The sequence below is a fragment of the Anabas testudineus genome, chromosome 9 (assembly GCF_900324465.2).
Source record: "Anabas testudineus chromosome 9, fAnaTes1.2, whole genome shotgun sequence".
Classification (NCBI taxonomy): domain Eukaryota; kingdom Metazoa; phylum Chordata; class Actinopteri; order Anabantiformes; family Anabantidae; genus Anabas; species Anabas testudineus.
The window spans coordinates 2,351,966-2,379,784 of NC_046618.1; the positions used below are offsets into that span (position 1 = coordinate 2,351,966).

At 39.4% G+C, this 27,819-nt stretch overlaps 1 protein-coding gene across 2 annotated transcripts; it reads left to right on the forward strand.

Moving 5' to 3' along the window:
* Positions 1–216: 216 nt before the first annotated feature.
* On the forward strand, positions 217–27,237 carry LOC113151177 (dual specificity testis-specific protein kinase 1-like). 2 transcript variants are annotated; one of them, XM_026344054.1, is made up of 10 exons: positions 217–513; positions 4,296–4,366; positions 15,624–15,817; positions 16,213–16,334; positions 19,734–19,782; positions 20,185–20,334; positions 23,373–23,546; positions 24,115–24,198; positions 25,614–25,700; positions 26,199–27,237. In XM_026344054.1, the coding sequence occupies exons 2-10, from the start codon at positions 4,336–4,338 to the stop codon at positions 26,301–26,303; spliced, it is 996 nt and encodes a 331-aa protein (XP_026199839.1). In that variant the 5' UTR covers positions 217–513; positions 4,296–4,335; the 3' UTR covers positions 26,304–27,237. The 2 variants fall into 2 exon arrangements, with proteins under 2 accessions (XP_026199839.1, XP_026199840.1); XM_026344055.1 differs by lacking the exon at positions 4,296–4,366.
* Positions 27,238–27,819: the final 582 nt, after the last annotated feature.

The window sequence follows — 27,819 nt, forward strand, 5'->3', positions numbered from 1 at the left end:
TCGAAAAGCAATATCCAACAATAAATTAAAAAAAAAAAAACACGACTGGCAAAACACATGCTACAAAACAAAGAAAGCAGACAAAAATGCAAAACGTGATGAATACTTGTGTAAAGCTCCATCACATTGTGTGCCTGTGTGTGTGTGTGTGTGTGTGCGCCTGAGTGCCGCTCGGCTGCGGCGCGGCCTCCTCCACTCGTGGGTGGAGTTCCATCCGCCGACGCGCTGGAGAAGCTGGTTCCTAAGACAACTCGGGGAAACATGCGTTTGCAGAGAGACGCTGTCGGCGGCTGTTCTCTGTCTTCAGCCGCAGCGCATCACCCTCACACCAGAAGACAAGCGAGCAGCGAGCGGAGCGAGCGGAGCGAGCGTCGCCGCTGCGCATGAGCGCTGCCAGAGGATGTGTTAGAAACCACCGCGCTTCCTGCACAGGATTAGACAATGCACCGCACTTCAGCCACGGCTTAAACTCGAGCTGTCCTTATTCACGACAACTTTGGGACTGAACCTAATGTAAGTAGAGGATTCGCTTTCGTTCCTTATATTTGTAGAAAGTTTCCAAAACTTATAGGAAATGGTGGACTCGTATTCCACATGAGAGCTCATGTCTGCCTGGAGACATAATTAAGCAGTTTGTAAATATTAGAATACCATTAAAAATAGTGTTAATGAACAATTTAAAAGCCAAACTATTACACTACTTAGTCAAATAGGATGATAAGCAACTTACTTAGTACTGAATTAATAAATACAGTCAGTACAAGCTGAGTGGCTTTAACAGAGATATAATATAATAATATAGCAGGTGGTGATAAAGTAGCTTTGACTGCGTCCTGCTGACCTGTCTGCCACACTGACAACACCAGCGAAGAAGAACCACACTGATGACGTCGATTTACGCGCGATCTAAGTCGGAGATGCTGTTGCAACAAACATGGTGGAGCAGCTGAAATAGACATCGCAGAGTCAAAGAAACCACGGAGCAGGGGATGACACAGATTCAGGTTCAATATTTATCAACCATACAAGTAAAAAGTTGGGTTGATGTCAAATTCTGTGACCCTGCACATTCTGTGACATGTTGCACCAGCAAGAACGACGAAGTGCTATTAGCTAAGTTAACGCTAGCGGTTGATTTAGTTTGAATTATGAAGGACTTTTACTTCATAATTCAGTGATTTAGCTTTTATGGACTGAATTATAAAGTACTTTTACTTAATCTCTTGGAGCTTTAGCTAATAAGTAGATCAGACCTTCAGTCTACCTGTATTCTACACAGGTGAGATAACAAAATGAGCCAGGAAAAGATAAAAAATATTCCAGGATAGTGAGAAAATGTGGTACAACATTACAATGATTACATGTAACTGCCCCGATTGATATAAAACAGTACGGTTTTTGGCTAGCCTAATTCCTCTCTAAACTATTTTAATAGACCCAACAAGGGACTCACAAGGAGTCGAATTCAACAAGCAGATTCATAACTGGAGTTCGAATCAGTAAAGTGATGTTCAACCACATCACTCGAATCTAAAATAAATGAATGGGGTTTGCAGCTGATCAAAGTCATAAAACTGTACATGTGGGAGGGGGTAATGCTTAGCCAGAGGAGCCCAGACAGTTGTTTGTTTAAACAAGGTTTTGTGTAATTTCATCAATTATGAATTTGGTTGTTTTGAGGGCAGCATTGTTAGCCCTGTTGCTTCACAGCTGAAAGGACCTGGGTTCAAATCCACTGGTTGCTCAGGTGCCTTTCTTTGAGTTTGCACCTTCTTGCTCCCCCGTCCAAACACATGCAGTTAGGTTAGTGTTAACTGGTGACTCTAAATTGACCATAGGTGTAAATATTTGCTATTTCTATATGTCAGCCCTAATGTGAATGTTATAGACTGGCAACCTTTCCAAGCTGTACCAAATTGAATGTGCCTCCCGCTGTCATCAGTGAGAGGCATATTCAGTATTGCCCCTGTATATTTTCCCCAACACTCCTATGAGGTCTGTCTTGAGGGGATCCTGTGTCAGTATCTAGTTCTATTACCTTCAGGTTTGATGTGATTTTATGTGATATTAAACTTAGTTATTAGCTTTAGGCTATACAATTGTGTCAGAAAATATTCCTATTCCTAAAACAGCTTCAGTATTCTAGTGTCAGAAAATCTATTGGATGTGATGGTAAACCATTCCTCTCCCAAATTATACTCTCTCTTAAAATTCCCAATGCAGATAGCATCCCTTTGAAATCTTAGAGAAAACTCTGTCTTCCATAAAGGCCTGATTGATGGATTATTAATGGAAATAGTCATCATTCAAGCAGGTTTTCCTTCTGAGCCTCTGTTAGAGGCCTCATTACGCTTCCGGTCACTTCCGTGACCAAGGCCCTCGTAGCCCAGTTACACATTTTGGTTAGACGCCAACTCTAGGAAGTGCAGAACTGTGCTCATATAAAAACTCAAAGCTTTAGAAAAGGTTTTATACCATTGTCTTCATCTATGCTCCACCACAAAATGTTATTGTGGTCTACCAAATGTCCTTGGCATACAGTTTAAATTGTGGGAGTTACTTATCCTGTCTCACTTCCCATTTGTCTTGACTGTTTGGCACATATAGTTTATAAAGTTCCTTTCTACACTATGTTTTATCAGTTCAATTTGTTGTTGAGTTCTAGACTTATCTGAAGCAAACAGGAAGCACATGACCATAGTTTGTGGTGCCACAGCAAAAGGTGTCATTACCGGTGTCTTACTTTTCTAAGTGAGACTTGCATTAATCATTTTTTGACACACAGGTTAAAAACGTATGTTATGGTTTCACTTTTCCTGCATCATAATGTAATTCTAGTGATTGCAATTAAAGATAACAGTTGTTCATATCGTTTATAGAGTTGTAAAATCCTGTCCATGAATAAAAACTACTGTGTTGTGTGCTTATTGCAGACATGGTACATACAGAACAGGAAAGCAGGTTTGAGGTTATTTCAAAGCTGTCTGAATTATACACTGCTTGTCCAAAAAAAAGTCACCACTTTGATTTAGCAAATAGGTAAGAGCCTCCCACTGGATAATTACTACATAGATGGTTATGTTTCAGCTGGTAACAAGTTATTTAACTAACTGATGCAACCATGTCAGAAGACTTATCCTGTGGTCATAAATTAATCTGTTTCAGAAGGGTCGCTGCAGTTGGTTAGGTCTAGATAGAGCCACGATATGTGCCCAAAGAATGAGGTCAGCTGACTACCTGAATATACTGAATGACCAGGTTATTCCATCAGTGGATTTATCTTCCCTGGTGTCACAGGCATATTCCAAGATAATAATGCCAGGATTCATTGGCCTAAAATTGTAGTGTGAGTGTGAGTAGTGAGTGGTGGCCACTCCATGAGCCTGCCCTATTGAGAATCTTTGGGATATGCTGGAGAAGACTTTGCGCAGTGGTCAGAGTCTCCCATCATCAAGATACAAGATCATGGCGAAAAATCAATGCAACTCTGAACAGTAATAAATGTTTTGACATTGCAGAAGCTTATCGAAACGATGTCACGGCGAATTAGTGCCGTAACCAAAACTAAAGACAGTCCACTGAAATATTAAAGTTTGTGACTTTTTTTTTTGGACAGGCAGTGTATTTTGTCACTGTTTGCATGGTATCTTGTTTGAGATGTCGTAAATGAGAACAACAGTATTAATTCAGGATTCAATTCAATCAGGATTGTTTGTTAGGTGAGCTTGTTATAGAACTATAACAGCCAATATATTGTTATTGGATTTACATTCTGAAATATTTGACAGCTGCCTCGTAAAAGCAGCTCTGAGACTCTGGGCTTAATTGATTATACAGGGTGCTTAACAGAAGCCCAAGGTCCTTTTGATGAGTTAATACACTGATTTTTTTTCCTCAAATGTTTATTTTCTTTTGTCTAGATATTTGGCATATTTTCCAGAATATCTGAGAAGATATGTTGTACTTTTTCTTGTAGTGTAGACATTTTAATTGTCTTTCCTTAAAGACATGATGTTGTAGAAATCGAAACAGGGAGAATGAGTTTGGAAATACAGCATATATTTCTTACACTACAACAGGTGACTGCTTTCTGTCTTACAATTCACTGTCTTGTCCAAATCGTTATTACTGTCACCAAGAAAACACACCTGTTACATATATGAATACGACAGTACACATGTCTCATGTCTGACAGTAAATCTTCATATACATTTTCAATGTTGCTTGCTTGTACATTATGTGAGTTGTCTGTGTTTTTGCTTATTTGTTGTTGCATTTATGTGGTTCCTCCTCAGTTTCATCAGAGACCTCTGGGTTTGTTCCATCATCTACAAGATGCATATGAATAGCTTATTAAATCAATCGAGTAAGTACTGACAGTTCAACTACTTTTCACTTGTTCCTCTGTATTGTTGACATAGTATTTCTGACAGTAAAGGCCTAAATTTCATGGAATGCATGTTTACTGAGAGGAAGTGATTTTGATTACTAGTGTATGGACACTACCAGTCTAAAGTTTAGACCCACCTTCTCCTTTAGTGTTGTTTATGTTTATTATTTTGAGCATTGTATTGTAGACAGCTGGAATGGTTTTCAGTTCGTACAGTGCCATTTCTTGTCTTCTTAATGTGCTTTAGACCAGCAGTGGTCTTGTTCAGAGGAAGGGTGGCTACAGAGTCAATAGACATGTTAGGGCTTCTACAACTACTGTAAAAATTTTAAATTAAATTAATTTATCAATTATTGGAAGAAATGCTGAGTTAAGTAAAGTGAAACGACAGTCCATCACTAGTTCAAGAAATTTTGGTTAGTCGATACGAAAACGTCTTGGGTCGGATGAGTCCAAAAAAGAGATTTTTGGTTCCCGAAAGCAACCGAAAAGTACACAATTCCATGTGTTCTTTCATAGTTTGGATGTCTTGAGTATAAATAAAGAAAAAACACAGATGAAGAAGGTGTGTCCAAACTTTGACTGGTAGTGTACGTCATATGTTTATTTGCTCAACAGTTTCTGACACTTAACCGTGAAACCACAACTTTGTCACTTGTCTTGATCTGTTTGCTGTGTCTCACATCCATTGCAGCAGTTTGTAATAGTAGGCCAGACATACAATATGTGGAAACCTAAAGTGCACAATATTGATTTTATCTGTATAAATAAATTGTGTAGTAACCAACAATTCTGAAATATTTAAAGATCTTTTTCTATAATTAACAAACTAACTAGCTAGGCCCGTTTGTGATGTTAGATTATTAATATTTTATATTGAGGAGCCGTTATTAGTGTACGGTAGTGCTTGTTGTAGAGCAACTACAGAGAAAGACTTTCTGCATCTTTAACATCTTTACTTTTAAATTCAGAAATTCTGATTACTACACACTCTGGAGTGTCTAACACTATGCACTGCACCACCTGACGGATCAATACAGCATTGTAACAGGCTTCCGAGGAGGGTGAATAGGGGTTATTAACAAGGCAGCTTCGCATTTTACTACGTCATTACGGGGGTTCCAGATTCAGCCGAGAGCCCTGATAGGATACCACACACGTTTTGACAGGTACTGTTGGGACATATGCAGCAGTTTTAGGCTGCTGTACAACAGTCCAAAGAGTCCAAAGCATCAGATTGCACTGCCAAAACAAACAACACCTGCATCTGACAGTTTTTATTTGATATCAGTATATACAGATCACCAACAATAAATTAAACCCACCTGGTGATTTTAATGTTGTTGTGAACTGCCTCAGCGTCGCCACTCTGACCAGTCTGTGGCTACACAGCCATGTACACAGCAATCTGGCATGTCCGGTGTGATCCGACACCTGTCTGTCATAGACACCAGTGCATTTTTCCCACGCTTTCTTACTTGCCTGGGAGGGCTGGATATTTAGTGCACAGTTCATATTTGCACTGGTGGTGTTGGCTGCAGCAAGCCTGCGTTGTCTATGTATATTCTTTCCTGAGGCCTCAGTCATACCACAGACTAACACAACTTTAAATTATTAATTACGTTAATCTGTATAAACATGAGAAGTCCTATTAAAGAGCAACAGCAATGGTAAGCTTTGACTCAGCCAGACTGTCTTACATATGTGACGTCATACAGTCTGTGTTCGTTTTTTTTCCAAGAGGGGTTTGGGTGTAACCCACCACAAACACACCACCTCATCTTTAGTTGAGTCTTATTTGACGATTTACAGTCAAAGGGCAGTTCCTTCCTATTTACAAACCACATTCATCAGAGTTTTGGGAAATGCACATTGTGAGATGAGAAGATACTGTAAATTTCACACATGCAGCACACAGCAGCAGAAAGTCCATGTGACATGTGTTCCCACTCGGGGAACCCCCCTCTTCCCTGTTTGATTTTGGAGAGGGGGCGTGGTCGCTGTGTAGAGATTGCAGGAGAAATGACATAACCCAAGATAGACAAGTAGACTGTGGAAATCAATTGTGTTTTGTTTACAGCACATCAGTAGAGCAAGTCACATGATAAGAAATTATGCTTTATGTTTATAACTCCAAAAAAGTGCGATCCAACAACAGAAAGCTTTTAACTCTTAAACCTTCTGATGTTGTGCTGTGCAGCTTGGCTGAAAGGAAATGGCCTCTTACTAACTGTGAATACTCTGGACAATTACTTAATTTACATTTGGGCTTACTCAGACATTACGCTGACTTTTTACTAGGGGTCTCAAAGGATAATGTCCAGGTAGTCTCTGAGCTGAATAACTTGGATGTTTGTGTACTCACATGCAGGTCACCATGCAAGTCCAGAGAAGTTCTGGGTGTCAGTGCATGTGTGAAAGTAGCTTAAGAGTTTATGAAGAACACTGCAGAGAGTAATATCAGACTTTGATCCATCCATCCTTTTCTGTGTTCAGATCTGCCAAGGCAGAGATTACAGGACTATGGGGCAGAAAATAAAAAAGCCCTTATTTCTCCTCTCCCAACACTATTGTAGAGATTTAATTTTATTTAAATTATTTCAAGTGCTTGTACTGGCTTTTTTGTTGCAGCAAAGTTCATGATCTACATAAGATATCTACCTGTGTTTTACAAGGTAGCTAGTCTGATTAGCTGGTAAGTTTAAACCAGTGACACTCAATAAGAACTCAAAGTATATACACTGCCTGTCCATGTTGTATGTACATAATATTTCGTTGGACCGCCTTTAGCTTTAATTACGGCACACATTCATTGTGTTATCATTTCGATAAGCTTCTTCAATGTCACAACATTTATTCCCATTCAGAGTTGCATGTAAGTTGTATGAAAATTATGTGTCATGCTTCCTGAATCATTCTTTCACAATTTGAGCCCAATGACTCCTAGTATAGTTATCTTGGAATATGCTCGTGACATCAGAGAAGAAAAAATCCACTGAGGGAATAACCTGGTCATTCAGTATACTCAGGTAGTCAGCTGACCTCATTCTTTGGGAACATAACGTGGCTGAACCTAGACCTGACCAAATGCAGCAGCCCCAGATCATAGTTCTGCCCCCACAGGCTTGTACAGTAGGAACCAGGCATGATGGGTGCATCACATCACCCACCTCTCTTCTTACCCTGATGCTCCCATCACTCTGTAACAGGGTAAATCTGGACTCATCAGACCACATGACCTTCTTTCACTGGACAGTTCTTAACCCAGTTTTAGTAGTTTCATCAATCTCCTTGGATGTTTTCTTTGCTTGATTCATGCCAATAATTTGACCTTTCTGAAAAAGATTAACATCTTTTCCATAGGATGTGTCTTCCTACATGGTTGTTTAATAAATGAGAAGCCACTCACTGCATCAATTAGGATTAAGTAACTTGTTGCCAGCTGAAACACAATCATCCATGCAGTTATTATACAATGGGAGACTCAATTTACCTAGTTAAATCAAGTGTTGCTTTCTTTTGGACGGCCAGTGTATAATTAAGGGCACATTTCTTTTGATTTCATTATCTCAAATGAATATCCTTTAATCAGGCTGGTTCCCTCCATATTTATTAATCCACTTTAAAGTAAAATTAGCTATTATCTTAAGAACCCCAGTTATTGCTTCCTGTGTGTCAATTTATTTTAGCTGGATACACTATTAATTGAATTACCATTTGTTGTTTACTGTTTACAAGTCAATATCTCATTAGTTGTAAAAGGTACATACTGTATACTCTAATTGATCTGTATTAGCATTTTCCAAAGATCTGGGTACATTCTGCCATCTTCAACGTTTTATTGTATAAAGGCTTTGGATGTATTCTTACTCAGAGTTTACAGTCTCATAAATTGCAGTTGTATCGTTTTGTATTTAGAACACACTTATTGCATTTTTGACAGGAAGATGTGTTCATATAAAAAATGACTTTAATTATAATAATTACAGATATGCATTTAAGTAAATGGGCAATAAAACAAGCACAATATTCTTTGTGATTTATTTATTTTGTATTTTCCTACATTAGCATAAACAGTCATTGCTGCATCTACCCACAAATGTGGTTCATGCCAGTGGGGAGCCACAGCTATGTGTTGTCTAGCTCTACCCATGTCTGATGTCACTCTGTTCGACATACAGTACTAGTGATCCCTGTCTGTGATCTCTGCTTTAAAACCCTGCTGACAAAGGCAGAGCTCTGAGGCTGCTGTGGCTTTGAGGCAACATCACTTTGTAAAAGCCATGAAGCGGTCAACAGCCACTGTGGCTTGGCTCAGACCAGTTTATGTGCTCAGCTTTAATGCATTAGATTGTGGGCAAAAATGTCATGACAAAGTAGCGGGGGAAATGTACACTCTGCAGTGGTGCAGTTGCCGGCATCTTCAACATGCTTAAAAACGCTGAGGATGCTGTTAACCACCCAAACTGACCAGAAACTGAATTCTAGTTTGCATTTACACTTTCGGTGTGAAGCGTGTGTGCATAGATATTTTCATCAGTGCCAGGTAATGCATATTTGTGTGGAATGTTTAAGTTTAAAAAGAGCAGATTAAGCTATTTACCTTCACACATAATGTTACCTGTATTTTTCAGGAATCCGGTATGAACTCAAGTGTGAGTCACCACTTTGACGTCATGTAATGACGTGGCTTCCTCTTGTTTGGAAGTTGATGATGTTTGGTGTTAAGTGCATACAACAACATACAGGCCTTTACTTAGAGCTAACATCAAATTTCCAGTTGTTCTTTTGGAAATTCTTAAAGAGAATTCTAGTGTGTGATCTAGTGTCTGTGGAAAAATCTCACATTGGTGTGAACTGATTTTTACTGTCAAACATTCATGTGTTGCATTCCTTATCAGCTGTGAGGACGTCAGCGTGGCGATGGTCAGCCTTGATATTTCTGTTGATCCTGTGTGTGGTTAGGCATAGGTCAGACTAACAGCAGTTTGCCCTTCACTGCAGACAGACATATTCCCTGCATGTTGCTTGTGTAACCTTCCAATCCTATGTGTGGGAAAAAAAGCCACCAAGACTAAGCTGGTGAAGAATCACTTCTTGGCTCAAGTGTGGAATCTTTGAGTCATAAAAGCAGACAGAGTGTGAAACAGAATGAGGAACAGAGAAAATGGAGAGTGAGAAACAAGAAGGGAGACACAAACTGCAGAAGGTGTCGATCTTCAGCATCAGCAATGAAAAGACAAAAAGAAGTGAAGTTTTCTGTGCATGTGACATCCTGCACCTTTGAATCTAAGGTTCATTTGCTGGCGAGGTAGTTTGTTTAAAAAACCAAAAACTGCACTAAACAGTATTTTTAGATCAACAATAATTAGAAATCATTACATTATGTGAAGTAGTGTCACTCTTAAGAAAAAACCCCAGAGAATTCCCAACTGCACAGTTCCCCTCAGCTCTGTGGAGAGTTTTGATATAGTGTAGTTATAGTTTTAGTTGTATAGCCCACAACCATTAATGGTTTGTTTCAGACTCTCAGCTCGAATTGGTGTTGTTTCCTAAAAGTCCACTCTAGTAGTTAAGTTAGAGACTAACAGGTTACCACAGTGGAGCATTTAGAGAGAGAGATATTGACTAGAGTCAAAAGAAGAGTGGATGTTGGACTGAGTTTTTCCAACTTAAAAATGTCATCCCCCCTGCTGTGCACAGATCCAATTGGGAGCATAGAGTTGTGAGTCCTCTGCTGGTTATTTGGCCAAAGTACAGAAAACAATTTTTACTTTGGGGCAAAAGTGAATTGCTGTTTTAGAACAGGTTTAATAGCTTATTGGTAATTGAATCATTACTGTACTGACAGCCACTTGCTCTTATTTTGAATTTTAATTAGGCAGAAGTAAAAATTAAGTTAAAGTTTTTCAAATCTCACGCTGAAGAGGCAGTGTTATTTTATTTTAACATTCCCCTTAGATATAAGATCCATGTCCATAGAGCCCTATTCATCTAACCTTTCCACTAAATTGCTGTATGATGTTTCACTGTGTGAGAGTTTCCTGATAAATGTGGGCGTGATATAATTTGATAAGAACATTTGTTTTTTGCACAATCTGATATACAGTGACAAGAAAAAGTATGTGAATGGAATTTCATGGTTTTCTGCATTCATGTGTCATAAAATGTGATCTGATCTTCATCTAAGTCAAAGGTATTAACAAATATAAAATGCCTAAAATAATAACAAAAAAGAAAATCTGATCTTTCATGTCTTTATTGAGAACAACCATAAAAACCTCATAGCACTAGTTTCAGCTGACTTACAGACATTCTCACATTATTCTGAAGAATTTTTAATACACTTGGGAATTCATTTTCCCCCCAATCACTGCAAGCTGGCCAGGCCCTGATTCAGATTAAAGATTCAAAAAACTATAATAATTCCTGAGGGAAATTGTTTTGCCGTTACATTTGCTCTTAACACAGACAGAAAGAAAGGGAACCACAACCAGAAAAGATCCACACCAACACAAATACAGAATAAAATCAATAACTTATTATATATACAGAATATGTGAGATATGTGAGACAACTCCCCCCCCCCCTTTATGGAGAGAGTGTTAGGGTTAGGTGGAGAGTGGTGATGGGACTCCTAGTTTCTCCTATGTTTGTTATGTTGATTTGGAGATGTTTGAGCCCACACCAGTCAACAAATCTGTCCACTGCTCCCTGTTAATCTGTGATGTCTCCACCCTGAATACATCCTACAACTGCAGAGTCATCAGAGAACTTCTGAAGATGGCAGGACTCTGAGTTGTAACTGAAGTCTGAGGCATACAGGGTGAAGAGGGAGGAAGACAGAACTGTTCTGAGGCTCAGCCTGGAATCTATTGAAAAACTGATTTAATTAATTGGCTCAGTCCCCTCAGTCGCCTGGCTGCTGTACCTGTAGCCACTGATGATCCTCATGCCCCGTCCACACCTCCCTAATGTTGTTATGCTGAAGGCTTTGTCCCAGTTTCCTCCTGTAAGCCTCCTTCTCCTCACTGATCCTGACAGACAGCAGGCTCTGGACCCTCCTCGCTGCTTCCCTGTCTCCTGACCTGAAAGTCTTCTTTTTGTCGTTCAGGATGGCTTTGATGTCCTTGGTGATGCATGGCTTGTTGTTGTGAAAGCAGCAAATAGTTTTTGTGGGTACGTGGGTGTCCACACAAAAATTAATGTAATCAGTGATGCAGTCAGTCAGTCCATCAGTGTCCTCACTATGAGGTTCACAGAACATTGTAGTCAGTATGTTCAAAGCAACCCTGCAGGGCAGAGTGGGCCCCCTCTGTCCACCTAGTAGACTGGTGAATTTCTAAAGTCTTTGAAATCACTTTATTTTTTTACTTTTATTACCAATTCTTGATCATAAATCCCCTGAAAGCTCCTTTTGGCCAGGCATGGCACACAAAAGCACAGTCAAAGTAGCTCTATTCCACATCTCCAAATGAATTTTTTTAATAAGACTCCAGATATGCAAGAACCTGACACCAGTTAGCTTTTTTGAGGTCATTATTCCAAGGGTTCAACATACTTTTTTTAGTTGATGTTTTTATGGTTGTTCTCAATAAAGACATGAAAGATCAGAATTCTTTTGTGTTATTATTTTGAGTACATCATATTTATCTTGACTTAGATGAAGATCAGATAACGTTTTATGACAAATTAATGCAGAAATTCCTTTTCTGTGCATTCAGAAATGATGTATTCCATACAGTTTACACTTCTGACTTCAGACTGTGTTATAATGATCTGTCTCAATACTAAACCATGTGGCCCATGTCAGTTTGTAGCATATATTCCAGTATAGGCCACCAACATATAATTTTGTAAAAGCTGGGGTTAACCAGGCTTTCCCCACATTTTTTTTCCACTGTTCAAATTATTATGCTTTGTTATTGCATTATATATTACATTATTGTGTCATTAAAATTCCATGACGTGTTTTCAGCCTCTAAAATACTTTTCTATTTTCTCCAGTGTAAAGAGCATTGTGGGTGAAGGATTAAGACAGCAGAAAGCAGACACTAGCGAGACAAATAAAGTGACAGCTAGATGATAGGGCTGCACTGTAGGCATTCTCTCTCACAGTTTTGGTTCTGAAGTGCAGTGATTGTTTAGACCGAAGCCGAACGCACAACAGCGGCTTGAATAGAACGGATTGATTCCCCTGGCCTGATTGTCCAAACCCTGCCAATTGTGTTAGAGTGTCAGCATGTACTGTGTGTGTGGGAGAGGCTGTTGTCATGGAAAAAACGAAGTTTGACTTTCACTGTTGTTGTACCAGTACTCCTTGACTGAAATCATGCCAGGTTTACCCCCCTTTGGGAAGAACAGAGAGCAGGCCTTACTGTGGGAACTGAAGCTTATTTGACACACTTCAGTCATTTAAATAAGTAAAGGCTATTTAGCCCCTGCATTTGATCAGCATCTATCTCTCTCACCATGAAAAGCTATTGTGCGAATTTGAACAGTGCTGTTCAGCAGGTCTGGATATCACTTGAACAGCTGTAGCCTGGGAACTGCAAACTCACCTTGTGCGTGTGCAATGAAATCTACTGGGCATAAAAATAGAATGGATTACAAAATCACTTAATAGCAATCTATGTCATTATTAATTATACATACACACACATACATACATACCTTATGTATTGACCCTCAGTATTGAGATTATGTCTTATGAGCACAAACATCTCACCTGAACACTCTGGATAGTGTCTGTGTTCAGTGGCCAGTGCTGTTAAAACACTGGTTTTGCCTTTATTTTAAGCCTCTTATTATACACAGTCTTTGTTTCACTAGTGGCAGGACTTTTTTTAATCCATGCAGCTAATAAGTGGCATAGTGAAACTAGACCCTTTGTGAGCTTCCCTTTCATCCAAGGCCTTGTTCAGAGTGCACTCTGAACAAAACACAAAACACTTTGTCATCACACAGAGAGAATAATGACCGTTGGTTTGTCCGATTTGGCGAGTTACAGAAATGGTCCAAGTCATTAATTAGCCTTAATCAAGACTTTGCATTTGTGCTGTCGAATTCAAAGTAATTCTACACATTACATCTCAGATGATTTGGTGATTAGCTGTTAAGCACAGGTCACTTGCTTTTTCATTTTGTGTTAGTATAAGATAAGATATTAAGATAGACTTCATTAAATCCTAAAGGGAAATCTAGGTAGTCTGAAAGTGGTAAGGAATCATCTGCTGTTGGCTAAGGTGTTATAGAGTCTGATGGCTGTGAGGATTAGGGAGGTTGGTTGGTGTATTGTAGAAGGGTCTCTATCTTTTTCTGTGTGTGTTTTCCACCACAGCCTGTAGTAAGTCCACCCTCATGCCAGTTACTGTGCAGCCTTTTGCTCCAGTTTGTCCAGCTGCCATGCATCCTTCTGCTACTGTAGTTTAATAGTGTAGCAGATAACAATAGTCTAGTTTACTTATTGCGTGCAGTTGGTTAGATAAACTGTGCGTTTTAAGAATGCCCAATACTGGAGCAACAAGCTTAAGTGCTTTGTCAGTCCTTATAAAAGCTACATACCAAACATTTATTTTCATATGTTAAAATGGTAGATTAAATCAAACAGAAATAATAACATACAGAGCAGATGGTGGTCACAGCAGACAGACATTTTTGTTGATGGTGATCTGACAGAGTTTATAAACAAAGCTAATGAATGAAAGGGTACACTCGGACACACAGACGACGGACCTGAAGCAATACAACAGGACCATAGGAGACATGGTCACTATTGTTTTACCTCTGCCCCATCTCAGAACACTATCACTGTGAATTATCTATAGTGCAGTCAATCGTGTAAAGATGAATCATTCAATATTTACAGTTTTCATAACAGTAGTTACAGAAGTGTAAATTCTTCCACATAGTAGTCTGAATGTGATACAGTAACAGTCTGAATTCAAATGAACATCCAGTGAAAATGTGACCTACACATCGAGCACTGGGATAATATTGCTAGACTTCTAGCATAACCAGCCCTGTCTAATCAATAAAATGTTTCCAACTGCAAACATATTTATATTCACATTCATTTCTTGAGTAAAATGTGCAAGACAGGCTGGGCTCTGCAAATAGGGACAGTGGAGTGGACTAGTAAGCGATGGCCAGGACAAAGCAGGAGGAACAAAGAGTGGGAGAGATACCAGTGTAGTCCCAGGGAGCAGGCTGGATGATGCTGGTTGGTGTCCTCCACGTGGCGTCATGGGGAGATCACTGCAACGTGGAAAGACAAAGTAACAAAATAAAGAAACTGAAAGAGATCTCTTAGAAAAACAAGATAGGGAAAACAAAGTTATCACAGAGGACAACAAATAACGAAAGGCACTGCTCAAAAAGTCAGTCTTTGGCTGATGGAATTTTGGGCAGGAGCAAATGAATCATTTTAGAAAATCTGTCGACAATGGTTAGAATAGCTGTGTTACCTTTGGGTGGAGGAAGTCCAGTTACAAAGTCAATGGAGATATGGGTCCAGAGTCTGTGGGGAGCTGGGAGAGGGTGAAGGAAGCCAGCACATTTGAGATGAGAAGTCTTGTTGGCTGTAGGCAAAGTATTCTTTAAAGTCAGAGGTCATAGAGGGCACTGTTTCAGGATGACAAGTGTCTGAGAGACTCTAGGATGGCAGGTGAGGCAGGAAGCATTGCACTGCGGTTGGGACTGGAGTCCAGGAGAACCTGTCCAGTGTTCAGAGATTGGAAAAACTAGATTGTGATATGAGATCACGATCTCATATTGTATTAATAAAAATGAATACAGTTTTTATGGGTGGGTTCAGGCACTCACTGCACATAATTAAGGTTAGAGAAAGATTGTGGTCTGTATGAATAGAGAAAAACAATGTAGCTTCACACAAAATAACAACAGACAGCACCAGCACATTTAAGGTTCTTCTTGTTAAACAGCTAAGTTGATATCTTGTTTGTTCTGTTGTTGATGCATTACTGTATGTCACATACTTTTAATGAGCACTGTGATCGACGAAAGTAAAATAAAACCTCTCACCCCTCCCATTCATTGTCTTTTCTATACAAAGAACACAAAGAAAGGACCAGAAGAGGAAAGGGGAGATGAAACTTGAGACCCACAGAGTCTGACCGATACCAATCCTTTAAAACATGTCTGGATCTACCCCCGTACTGATTCCTTGAATCTACTTGAAACATCTCTAATTATTCTGTCTCTACTTTCCTAGCGGACATCTCCAGAATGTGTGATGTGGATGTGTCCTCGGAGCCCACCAGTCCAACCTTACTAGGTGAGTCTTCAGACAAGTACTACCATGTGGACCGCTGGCAGAAGCTCCGCACCGCCGTCCGCAAGCTAGAGTTCTGGGAAAACTTTACCGCTGAGCTAATCGGAAGTGGCTTCTTCTCAAAAGTCTATAAGGTATTCCTTCTGTCCTCCCCCTGTATTACCTTGTTGCTGGCCTACATATGAGCTGACATCATAATGTGGCTTTGTTTCAGACACTAATTAGGGCATTCTTGCCATTCCGTGATTGTCCCACCAGCTTTGGAGACTACTGAGGCGCGATACTTATCCCCAGCTGAGATCTTACATAACTCCTAATGTGAAAATACCAATTTATGCTTTGTCCATGATGAAATATGCTAGAAAGAATCCACAGGATAGATGAGTAATTGGGAAAGTCATGTTAACTCAACAATATTAAAGTATATAGTAGAAAATCCACATTAGTTTCCACTGTATGCTAACTATCCTTCCTGTTGCTACTTTTACTTCCATTGTCTCTGCTACTAACAGTCACAGATGTCTTTCAGGTGATGCACAGCACCAATCGGAAGGTGATGGTGGTGAAGATCTACAAAAACGATGTGGACCAAGACAGCATCATACGAGAGATCAGCCTTCTGCAGAAACTCTCCCACCCCAACATTGTTAGGTAACTTCTTATCAAAACCTTCCTGGTTTGTATAATGAGCTGTTCCTCAGCAAAAGAAACTGCTGCAGGATTTCCCTCACAACACATTCAGTCTCTACAGGCTTTACACCCTCCCACACATCTCACTGTTGCTGTCACTCTTTTTTTTCTCTACATCTCAACTTCACAATCTGTACTGTGGTAGCAGTATTTATGGCAACTGTAGTTACAGAGCACTTTATTGGCTGTACTTTTTAAACTTCTTTGTACTTAGTCATACTAATACTGTGGTTTATCATATAATGTTGATAATTACTAAAAAAAAAGACTTTTAAGTGCTCAGTGCCCTTGTGTTTCTACCAAATACACACAACCCTTTCAATTACAGAAGCATTTAGAAAGTGCATATTTGCAAGCTTTCTGGCCACACAATTCTGTATATGTGCCGTGACACACCAAACTGACATGACCAAGACCCAGAGGCAACCTACATCTAGTGTTGTATAATGTTACAAAATAAAAATTGGTACTAAAATATTGAGCAAGTTACACATGGGGTGATTGTATTTACAGTAGTTTGGTATTTATAACATTCTTAATGCACAGACCTGCTATAGCTGACAGTCACAGTGAAACAAGGCTTTGGTGCTATCTAGCACAGGTCCACTTATTCATAGCAGTTACATAAGGTAGGAAACTGGGCTGACGTAATGTTTGCCTAATCAATCTGCCATAGCAAGGTCACAGCAGTATGTTTATCAGAGTGCAGCTCAGTCTGTCTGATAGTGTGCTTCGTACCTGGTACACACCAACCTGCTCACACTGTGTGTAGGCTTAAACCAAACCGCACAATGTGTGTATAGGTTTGTGCAAGTCATTGTTCTCAGGACACTAGACTGTTGCTCAATTGTTATGTAATCATTATAAATAGCAATGATTATAAATAATAGGAACAATAATGACATACTTTAATGATCCCCTCGGTGGAAATTGTTGTTGGATAGTTTCACATATGTGGAGTCTTTGTGTCTTGTCCACGGACACCTTGACATTTGGCCAGGAGGAAGTTGATCCACTGACCATGGGGGTTCATGGGTGACTACTTTACCAACTGGACCACAGCTGCCACAATGTGATATTGAGTAGTGCAGCAAACCCCCATTTACAAAATCTTTTTAATAATATACATGCACTACTGTTGTGGCATGAATATATCTATCTGTCTGTGTATGTGTATAAATCCTAGTTGTGAATATAATCACTTAAGAACTTTGTGCAATACAACCTAAATGAGCGCATTCTAACCTGACATTAATGAACATAGAGGAGGACCCGTACAGCGCTGATCAAGGAGTAGGTGGAGAAACAGGGTGGAGGAGGGCTGAATCATGCAAAACTGAAATGACAGCAGACAGAGGCAGTGAGAGAGGCACTTTGACAGAAAGGATTGGATCACAGAGACTGTTCCAGAAGATGAGTAAAAGAAAAAAAACACACCCTTGAACAGCTATTTGAGTGGGACCTAGAGGGATTGGAGGAGACAGAGGAGAGAAGGGGAAAGGTACCAATGAAGTGTGTTCCTCACTGAACTTTAACTTAGCTTCATCAATGAGTGTACTCCACAAATATTGTGTGTGTATCCACACACAGTAATCTGTCTTGCTCCTCTATGCCATAAAAATTCAGGCTCATATTTAGTAGAATTAGAATTTCCAGATACATGTGTTTATTCAATGTTCTCTCTTCTCTTTCCACTCACCCCAACCGGTCGAGGCAGATGGCCGCCCACTATGAGCCTGGTTCTGCTGGAGGTTTCTTCCTCTAAAGGGAGTTTTTCCTCTCTACTGTTGCCTAAAGCTAGCTCAAATGGGATTGTTGGGTTTTCTCTACAATTTTTTGTGTAAATATTTTCTGTAAGGTCTTAAACCTTACACTGTAAAGTGCCTTGAGATAACTTCTGTTGTATTTTCTGCCATTCTCTATTCAACCCTACATGCCCTTGTACCTTCCCTCCATTTCCTGACTCTTCCAGCTCACCTGTTTTTCATTCCTCTATTTACTATAATTCCTAGTATGTATATTGGCCCATTTCTTCTTCATCTCACCACATTGTCTGCCAGCCCACCAAAGAGTCCTGGCTGAGACCAGAGGCTGCCCACCTGAGCCTTCCTGCTCTGCATGCCTTTAGCACTCATAGGTTGACTGCTACAAGAAGTCCACCAGCAGATAACACAGTTTAGACACATACAGAGCATTTGTGTATTGTGTGTACCATAATATTTTTCAGCAGTGGGGCTGTTGTGTGCACATCCACAGGTGTTAGTTACAGTGCATTTATTGGAGGAAGAAGAACTTACAGTGACCTTGTAATCATTGTAGGAGGATTATGTAGGGTCTTTTTTGATGTGTGTTCATTTAACAGGGATTAAAAATAGCATAGTCATAGGAGTCAGCATTCAAATGCAAATACATCCAAATGAAATGACTTGTTTGTTTGCACATCATTTACATAAGCAAAACACACATTTTTGTTTCATTGTTTTCTCAAGAGAATTAAATCTGATGCAATAATGATGAGACCACTTTGGTTTCATTTGGTATCTAATTGGGTGCTTACATAATGCTGTGATTCAAATTTTATTTTTATTTCTAAAACATTGTTAGAACACAAACTTTTATTTTGTGTACACACTCAAATGGCTTTACCTATGAGCTATCAGCCTCACAGAGGCGTGGCAGGATTCATTACAGACATCAGTAGTTTGGTTCATCATCATACCCATACTATGTGTGGAAGTAAACCCTCAACCTGATTATTTCATGTGAAATGTGCAGGTATTACAACAGTTTGTGAAATCGGCTGCACAACGTGTTTGATTGTAGCCTAAAAGCAAAAATACACCAAGCCAACATCAAACTAACAGCGACGAACTGCAACAGTTGCTCACTTGAACACACCAAAAATACACCAAATCAAAGCCTTGCTGCAGTCTGTAGGTTCGCTGCATAAAAGATGCTGTTTGTAGTTGATGACAGGTTTAATGACAAAAGGATTTAAATGTTTGCTCAGCAAGTGCCACCATGACAACCAAAACAGCTCAATTGTTGTTCAAGGTACAATGTTGATTAAGCCTCCATTGCAAATTGTCCCTAATATATCTCCTGTTTGAGTAAATTTAATAAAACCTACACTGGCTATATATATATAATAATATCATGTTTTTAAGATTTAAATGTTTAGTAAAAACCAATAGACTACATCTGCTCAGCTAATTCAGTGACTGTTAAGAAGCTATTAATCACAATGCCTCTGATTTTCATTTAAGGTTGTCTGTGATTATTGCAAGCAAAACAATTTACTGTATACATACATATTTCAATGGTGAGTAAAAAGGAATAACATATTTCCTCTTATTCTAGATATCTGGGAATCTGTGTAAAAGATGACAAACTTTATCCAATCCTAGAGGTGAGTCCTATTCTCTTTTTTTAGTTTTGTTTGCCATATGTGAGTCATTGTTAGTATATGTTCACGGCCTGGCTTTTATTCTAACTGTGGAAAGAAGAGATTACACTGATGGGAGGTGATAATGATGATGAAACGATCAGTGAGTTGAGTCAGGTGTTTATTGTATAAGCAGACTTGAGGACAGCAGTATTTGCTGTGATCCTACAACTCTGATCCTATCACAAAGATGGGGTTAGTGTTTACTTAAGAGTAAGGAGACTGTAGACTATATGAGAAGAAATTACACATAATCTAATATAATGTGTGTATTATCCACCAGCATCAGCATCTCATTAATGCACAATACATTCAAATGAATCCAAATGCTTATATTATTCCAAACCTTTCTTTTGGCTATGTTAGTATGTAAATGGTGGCTGTCTGGAGGAGCTTCTAGCCAGGAAAGATATTCCCCTGTGCTGGAGAGAAAAGGTAGACTTGGCCTGTGACATAAGCAGAGGAATGATCTACCTGCACTACAAAAACATTTATCACAGAGATCTCAACTCGAAGGTAAGACCTATAGCCGCTTTATTACTGTTATTTCAAGTGCCCATATTATGCAAAGTTCACTTTTTGCTGATTTTGTACATTTATATGATATAGTGCATGTAGACACACACCCAGTATTTTAGAAGTGTACTCTGTCCCTTTTTCGCACTCCAAATGATGATGATGTATTGTCAAATCTCAGGCATCAAATCCCTGCTCAGGCTCAGTCCAAACACAGCCCACAACAACTTCAGCCGAACATTTGCAGTGCTCACTTAGGGCTGTACACAGTGGCAAGGTGTGAACCCATTGGGATGTCATGGTTTTCTGCATTAATTTGTCATAAAACGGGACCTGATCTTCATCTAAGTCAACATTATTAACAAATATGATGTACTTAAAATAATAGCACCAAAATTCAGATCTTTCTTCAGGAGGAATTTTAGTCCATTCTTCCTGCAGAACTGCTTTCAGCTCTGTCATATTCTTTGGACATCTCATGTGTGGCTCCCTTCAAGTCGTTCCATAACATCTCTTTAGTGTTGATGTCTGAGCTCTGACTTGGCTACTCCAGAAGGCAGATTCTTTTTTTTTACTGAAGCTGCTGTCTCTCAGGGTTGTTTCTTTACCTCATCGATGAGTGTTTGTTGTGCTCTTGGGGTCACTGCGACTGGCCGCCCACTTCTTGGTAGAATAGCCACAGTCCCAAATTGTCTTCATTTATAGATTGTTTGTCTAACTGTAGACTGGTGAATTTCTAAAATCTTCTAAAATCACTTTGTAACCCTTTCCAGCTTTATGTAAATCAACAATTCTTGATCGTAGATCCTCTGAAAGCTCCTTTTGGCAAGTCACACACCGCTGCTTGTTGAATGTTGCCACATTAACTGCACAATAATGCTAAACAGCTAACGTGGCTAACGTCAATCATGGTTCATTCATCACAGATGTATAACAGAGGGACGGTCGTTAAAGAGGGTTTGTTTGCAACAGTTTCAGGTTGGCTGCTCACTATAGTCCTGCACATTTTGAGGACTTCTGTGATTTGTTTTTAATATGGGCACTGTCCTTACAGGGGTTCATTTTTTTTCTCATTATCTGCTACAACAACTGCCACAACAGAGGCAGTGCACTATTGATTATTGTTTATCATTAAACTAAATGTAAGACCACCAGGACAGATACCTTTTCAGTATCTTTCTTTCTCCATGAAATTTGTGATGCTGAAGGATGCATTCTGTTGATTTCTCAGCCACATTTGAAAGCCTTGAGGCCTTGTCAGTTCATTACTGTAAGCATTCAGTCTGTTTTACATTTTACGAAAGCTCCACCTGAAAGTTGTGTGATGTCTTTATTCGCTGTATAAGCTAGGCTGTTTAGACCTCATCCATAAACTTCTGCAAGTTTGTCTGTGCGTAGCTACATTGTGTAGGTGATGTCTGACTTCTCTCGTTGCCAGGCTTTATAGAAGAAGGGGTCAGCAATGCAAAGGGAAAAGGCCGCATGACGATCACTATTGTCATGTTAATACTTAGTTGCTAACCATGTTGTGGTTGTGAGAAAAGAGGCCTCTTGGCCAACACCAAAGACTCTCTCTGTGCACCCTGACGCAACTCATTTAACTGTGTGCCAATTTGCTTCATTCACAAAGAGGCCAGAGCTTATTTACATCATGCTCTGGCTACAGAATCTGGATTGATCAATTACATTGATCCATGTTTAATGACGAACATGCATGTGGAGATACAACTAACACTAAGCTCATGAATGTTTTTGACATTATCATTTTGACTTATACTCAACAAACTTTCACTTTGCTAAATGACTTAAACAAGCTGACCAGCTGTCCTGTCTCCATCATGCATGGTTAATCTATGCCCTAAATGACTATTTTGCATTTAAAATTTGGAGAAAGAAGGTTTACATGTCCAGCATCTACACCCAGTGGTAAATCTTCTGACACAAGTTTTTTAGCACATCCAGTGTGCAAAATACATTCCAAACCCCCTGAACTAATGTACCTATTTCACATATGCCTCAGTCACTGTGCAAGTTATCTTGAATCAGAGTTGAAGCTGCTGGAAAGTCGAGCACCCTTTAAATAAGGGCTTATAAACTGCATTTTTCTCTTTGTATCTGCACTACAAGGGCTTTCCATTTTCACTCTCCAAATTGTTACTTTCTTTGGAAGAGAGATGAGGGGCCAGTGCTAAAGTTAGTAGTGAAGTCCTTTTTTCCCAGGGCAGCCTCATAATTACAGACCACTGAATGGAAAAGACTTCTGATGCAATGGGAGCCAGATGCTAAGAGACGTCACTTATACACACACGCACACACACAAACACATAGTCAAAGACCCTGAGATGGAAACTCGCTAACTTTTTATAGACATGAAAACACACAGACTGCATTTTTACGTTTTTATTTTCTATCAGTCCCATGTGTTTTGTGTACCACACCACCTATATTATACACCTCCATCAACATCACACATAATTGTGGACTGGACTTTCTTCTTGTTAAGCTGATACAACAAGAAGGAAGTCCAATTACCAAAACTCAAATTCCTGGTAACTTTACTTCAATGAGAATCTTCATAGAACATTTAAATATTACACAGTAAACACACTCCTGGCTGTTATACTGTTATACAAGTACAGCTTAACCACAGCTCTTAGCCTGTAAACTCAGAGAACCATTCATATATTTATATTAAATCAGATTTCAGCCAGGGTGATTTTTTTTTATTTTATTATTCAGGAAACCAAACTGAGACTGTTGTGTACCGAGTCTCTTTACATGTGATGCAGGAAATTATTTAGTGTGATAAGTGGAGAGAGGGTTTGTTTGGCAGCTGAATATTTACTTTGTTCCAGGAAACACATACACACTCACCAAGGTCCTTTTTTTAATTCAAGACAAAGTGGCCTGTTGATGTTGGCTGCTATACCAAATGTCAACTGTACACTGCCACCTGCAGACAAATGATCACATGGCAGTTGTGTTAACTTGAGCTACAATTATTCTTTCTTTGTACGCCCTGTTTGTCTTTTTCCCAGAATTGTCTGATTCGAGTGACTTCTCGGGGGCGGGAGGCCTTGGTGACAGACTTTGGCCTAGCCAGGGAGGTGGTGGAGCTGCCTGCTAAAGACCCTGGCAGGAAGCTCTCACTGGTGGGCTCAGCCTTTTGGATGGCCCCTGAGATGCTCAGAGGGGAGCCATATGACCGCAAGGTAGTGGGATACAGATATACTGGACATTGTGCAGTACAAAGTCTCTCAAGTCAGAAGCTGCACCAAAGGAATATTTAGCATTTTGATAACTAACAAATATTTATTTAAGAGTTCCAATATACGTCTCATGAGATCCAAAAGTCCATTGGCTTTAACTGAATTATAAGATAGCCCCAATTTATTTTTTCCCTACTTCTGCACTTCTGTAATCTGTGGATCCATTCCAGCACTCCAGAAATGTTTTTCTGCTTGGCAAACTCCTTCACTGCCTTGATCACGTACAAGTAATAAAAAGCCTTTTGGACAGTTCTGTTGGTGCGTGGTCACCAAGATGAGCTAAACTGATAAGCTGCAATGAAAATGGTAAAGCATGAGCACTTCAATAAAGTACATTAATTTCTTGTCTTTATAGAAAAACTACTTGGGAATAAAAAGAGTTCTAAGAAAAACACTAGGGTTATTTCTTTAATTTCTGTTAAGGCAAATGGATTTTTGAAACACTTGGTCATATGTTACTCTTTAAAAGTGTATTTTTGATTAATATAATTTTTACCTGTACTTGTTCCAGGTGGATGTTTTCTCTTTTGGCATTGTGCTCTGTGAAATCCTTGCCAGGATTCCTGCTGATCCAGAGATACTACCTAGATCACAGGTAGAGTGCAATAAGAAACCTATTGTCAGCAGAAATATCCTCATATAAAGTTACTTCTAAAGGAAGTGTAGTCATAGACACACGCACACACACTGACACACACATTTTTGTATGGCAGTCAGTGTGAGAACACTCACTGATACTAATGTATTCCCTAGACCCCTACTGTCACGTAGGCCATGCTAATCTACTCTGTATCGATTTTTAATTTATCACATGTAATGTCTTACCCTCACCCTAACCAAAACCTAATTGTAAGAAAGGTAAATAAGTTTGTCAATATATTTAACCTTATATGAATCCCTAATGAAAACAATAGACTGTATTACACTAATGTTGGTGTCAAAATGATGTAAAACACAGACACAAATGACTAGCTTACGAGTTTATAGACACCTCTGTTGTTTTCTATTTGATAAAAAAGTATATTCTGTTTTTATTACAATTAATTAAACCATGTGGACATAAAAGCCCACTTTAAAATATTTTCTTTCACCTTCAAACAATTATTTACTGTCATAGCAGCAAGAATATTAATAAATTTCAACCTGAAAATATACCAGTAAAGTGTTTATTATGACTGTTTAGTTAGACGTTCAGTGATAAGATAGACATGTTTTGTCTCTTTCAAGCAAAGGTATTGTTCTGCTGAAGAGAAGCCCCTTTAAAACTGTGACTGCGCAATGTTGGCCTTACGTGTTCAGAAACTATTTATGTGTTTTTTGTTCTGCGGTAATCCATGTTAAACTTATACACTGTGTTTCCACTATGTTCATTTCCAAAATAGTGCAAAAGTATCTATTTGTAATACTTGCAGATAAGTTGCTGTACTAATGATTACTGTATATATAAAGTATAGAAAATGTCAGAAATGAAAAGTGCCCATTGTAGATTCCCATGCACCAAGGTAACATCGTCATATACTAAAATGTGAAATGTGTACAACTTTAAAAAGCTGACTCAAGTTACTGTGCCGTGCTGTAATTACTGTATGTAAAAGTGTAAAATGTCGTTTTCACATTGCTATTTGCGATTAAACATTCCAGATTCAGCCTTCAGTCAGACTTTAGGTATTCATGCTGCCCCCAGCCACAGGAGATCCAAAGTAAACTCTCTGGTTTGTGTTCCAGAAAATAAAAGGCACACACCTCCATTTTCATGTCTTTAACTGGGCTTCAGATTTGCCTCCAGTTGATGTTTAATGAAGTCAGAAGCCTAGTTTTTCAATTACTTTTTCCACCATCATTCTGTTTGTGTTTGTTCAGCTTAGAAATGTTGTGTTCGTTGATATTTGCGACTTTGATGAAGATCAGATCACATTTCAGTCATAAGTTAGATTACATTTGCAAATAGTTACTTTTTTGCCTCTGCAGTGTAACCGGGCTATAATCACTATTGATGTTTGTATATTTCAGGACTATGGGCTAGATGTGAATTCATTCAGGAAGCTGGTACCTGACTGTCCTGAGCGTCTCCTAGAGTTAGCAGCCAGCTGCTGTATGGTAAGTACATGTCCAGAGTTAAAGGACATTAGTCAAGAGCACTGAAGGAGTTCAGGTCTGTGTGAAACCAATAACAGTCTATGGCTGATTTCTCCTGTCTTTGATTTCTTTTCCCCAGAACAAAACCAAAATCTCAAATTAGTATCCTAGATCTCATCATTCTCTAAAATAATAAATAAGGTTTTTTCAATGTTTGCTGCTTGTTTCAGCAGAGAAATCAAAGAGCCCTCTCTGTGATTCATATGCCTCATGCTGGGCAAATAAAGCAAATACAGAGCTTGAGACAGTCTAAGATATAAGGGAGATACTTCTACTGTCTCCTTTTGTTCTCTTTGGTGAAAACAATCAGCAATACTAGAGCTGTGGAGGAGCCAGCTTGGAGCTGTATCACATCCTTCTGATGGAAACAGGAACACAAGGCTACAGTTTTGCTTTACCTGTTAGTAATCAGCAGGTAAAGATGCTAATTACCAGCCTCTTTATCCTCTCTGATCTAAGGTGGAGTCCTTCAGACGGCCAGCGTTCACAGAGTTGCTGGATGATCTGGGAGAAGTCGCAGAGAGCCTGGAGCTGCCACCAGCATCTGATCTGACCACAAGCTGAGTGCTCCATCCAGTAACCCCATCTATCCCGCATCAGGACCACTGAGTCTGGGATCAGTAGTCACTGTCACTGGACAGGAAACTGAACTGAACCTGAGCAAAAATTAAAAAAGAACAAAAAAAACATCCCAACAGGTGTTCAGCCATGTCTGGCAACACTTTCCTCCACTGCACAACACACAGTACGACCATGGTGGAGCCTGTCTTCACTGAGGCGGTGCACATACTCAGTGTGTGAGATGTGTTTTCAGTGAGCGCTGGAAACTGTCCTGACTTCTTTGCTCTGATACATTTGTGTACATACTCTATGTTCCGTTTGACTTGACTAGACAGTTCTGCCGTCTTCCGTCCTCTGTTCATCCTGTTCTGTGTGAGTTAGTCTGTTTTGTAACCAGTGAGACAGACCATCTGTTGTGTTGCTGTAAATATTTTCGGCCTCCACTGTCTGCTCGCTCGTTGTTCTTTCTATTCTGCAGGCCTGAACTGTGATTCTGCACTTCAGTAACAGGAAATTGCATTTGTTGACAGAGCGAGCACGGTCTGCTCTCTAGGAGGCACGTGAAGGAAGATATAAGTAAGAAGGCTGCAGGAAGCAGAGCAGCCATCCACAAAAGGAAAGAGGAGCTTTTTAAGAGATTTTTACTTGTTTTGTCTGTTTTAAACTCAAGACAAAAACATCAAACACGCCAAGGTCACATCCACACGTGCTCTGTTCAGCTTCATATTCATATTTGTGGTCATATTTAATATTGGTCTCATTTTAGTTGCGTAAAATTATATTTTTCTTGAATGCTGCTGATACTGATGCATCAGCTTTACAGGAACCGAGAGAAACCTTTCTAAGCCTTTAGACTTCACATATATAATGACTTTCCATTCTTGGCGTTTGCTCAAATCAATCATGAATTTCTCAACAATAAAATTATGAAAACATTTTCCATAATGTTGCATTTATTGTTCTTATTTTCCTTGGTGTTATTTTTTTGGAGTTACTTTGGACTGAGCATGTGTGTGCACAGTAAATGTCAGCTATCGTCTGCTGTTTAAAGTATATATGATGATGTGATGAAGTGTTTGTGTACACTAACGTGGGCATCTCGTGCGTCCCAGCTAGAACTTCCTGATTCTGAAAACGCACTTTTTGCTTGGAACTCTATAAGGTTCTATCTGTTTTTCAGGCATCAGCTTATCTTAAAAATCTTCTTTTCTACCATGTACAAGTGGTTTTCTAAAAGTTAGTTCTATCCCAGTGCAATAAAAAATACAATTCCTCCTCCTCCTTTACTTATCATACCCCCTCAGGCTCTGCCCCTGTACATGAACAAATTATTTAAAGCTTCAGTTATGTCACGAGTGATTGCAGAGTTACATTTTGAACTTTATTGATTTTCAAGCCCCAATCATGTGATGAACGAACAACAATCTTTGGATCTGACCACCTGTTTTCCGGCTGACGGTCTGGACGAGCTCATGTCGGCCTGTTCAAGCACCTCGTGGGAGCTGCTGATCATGTTAAT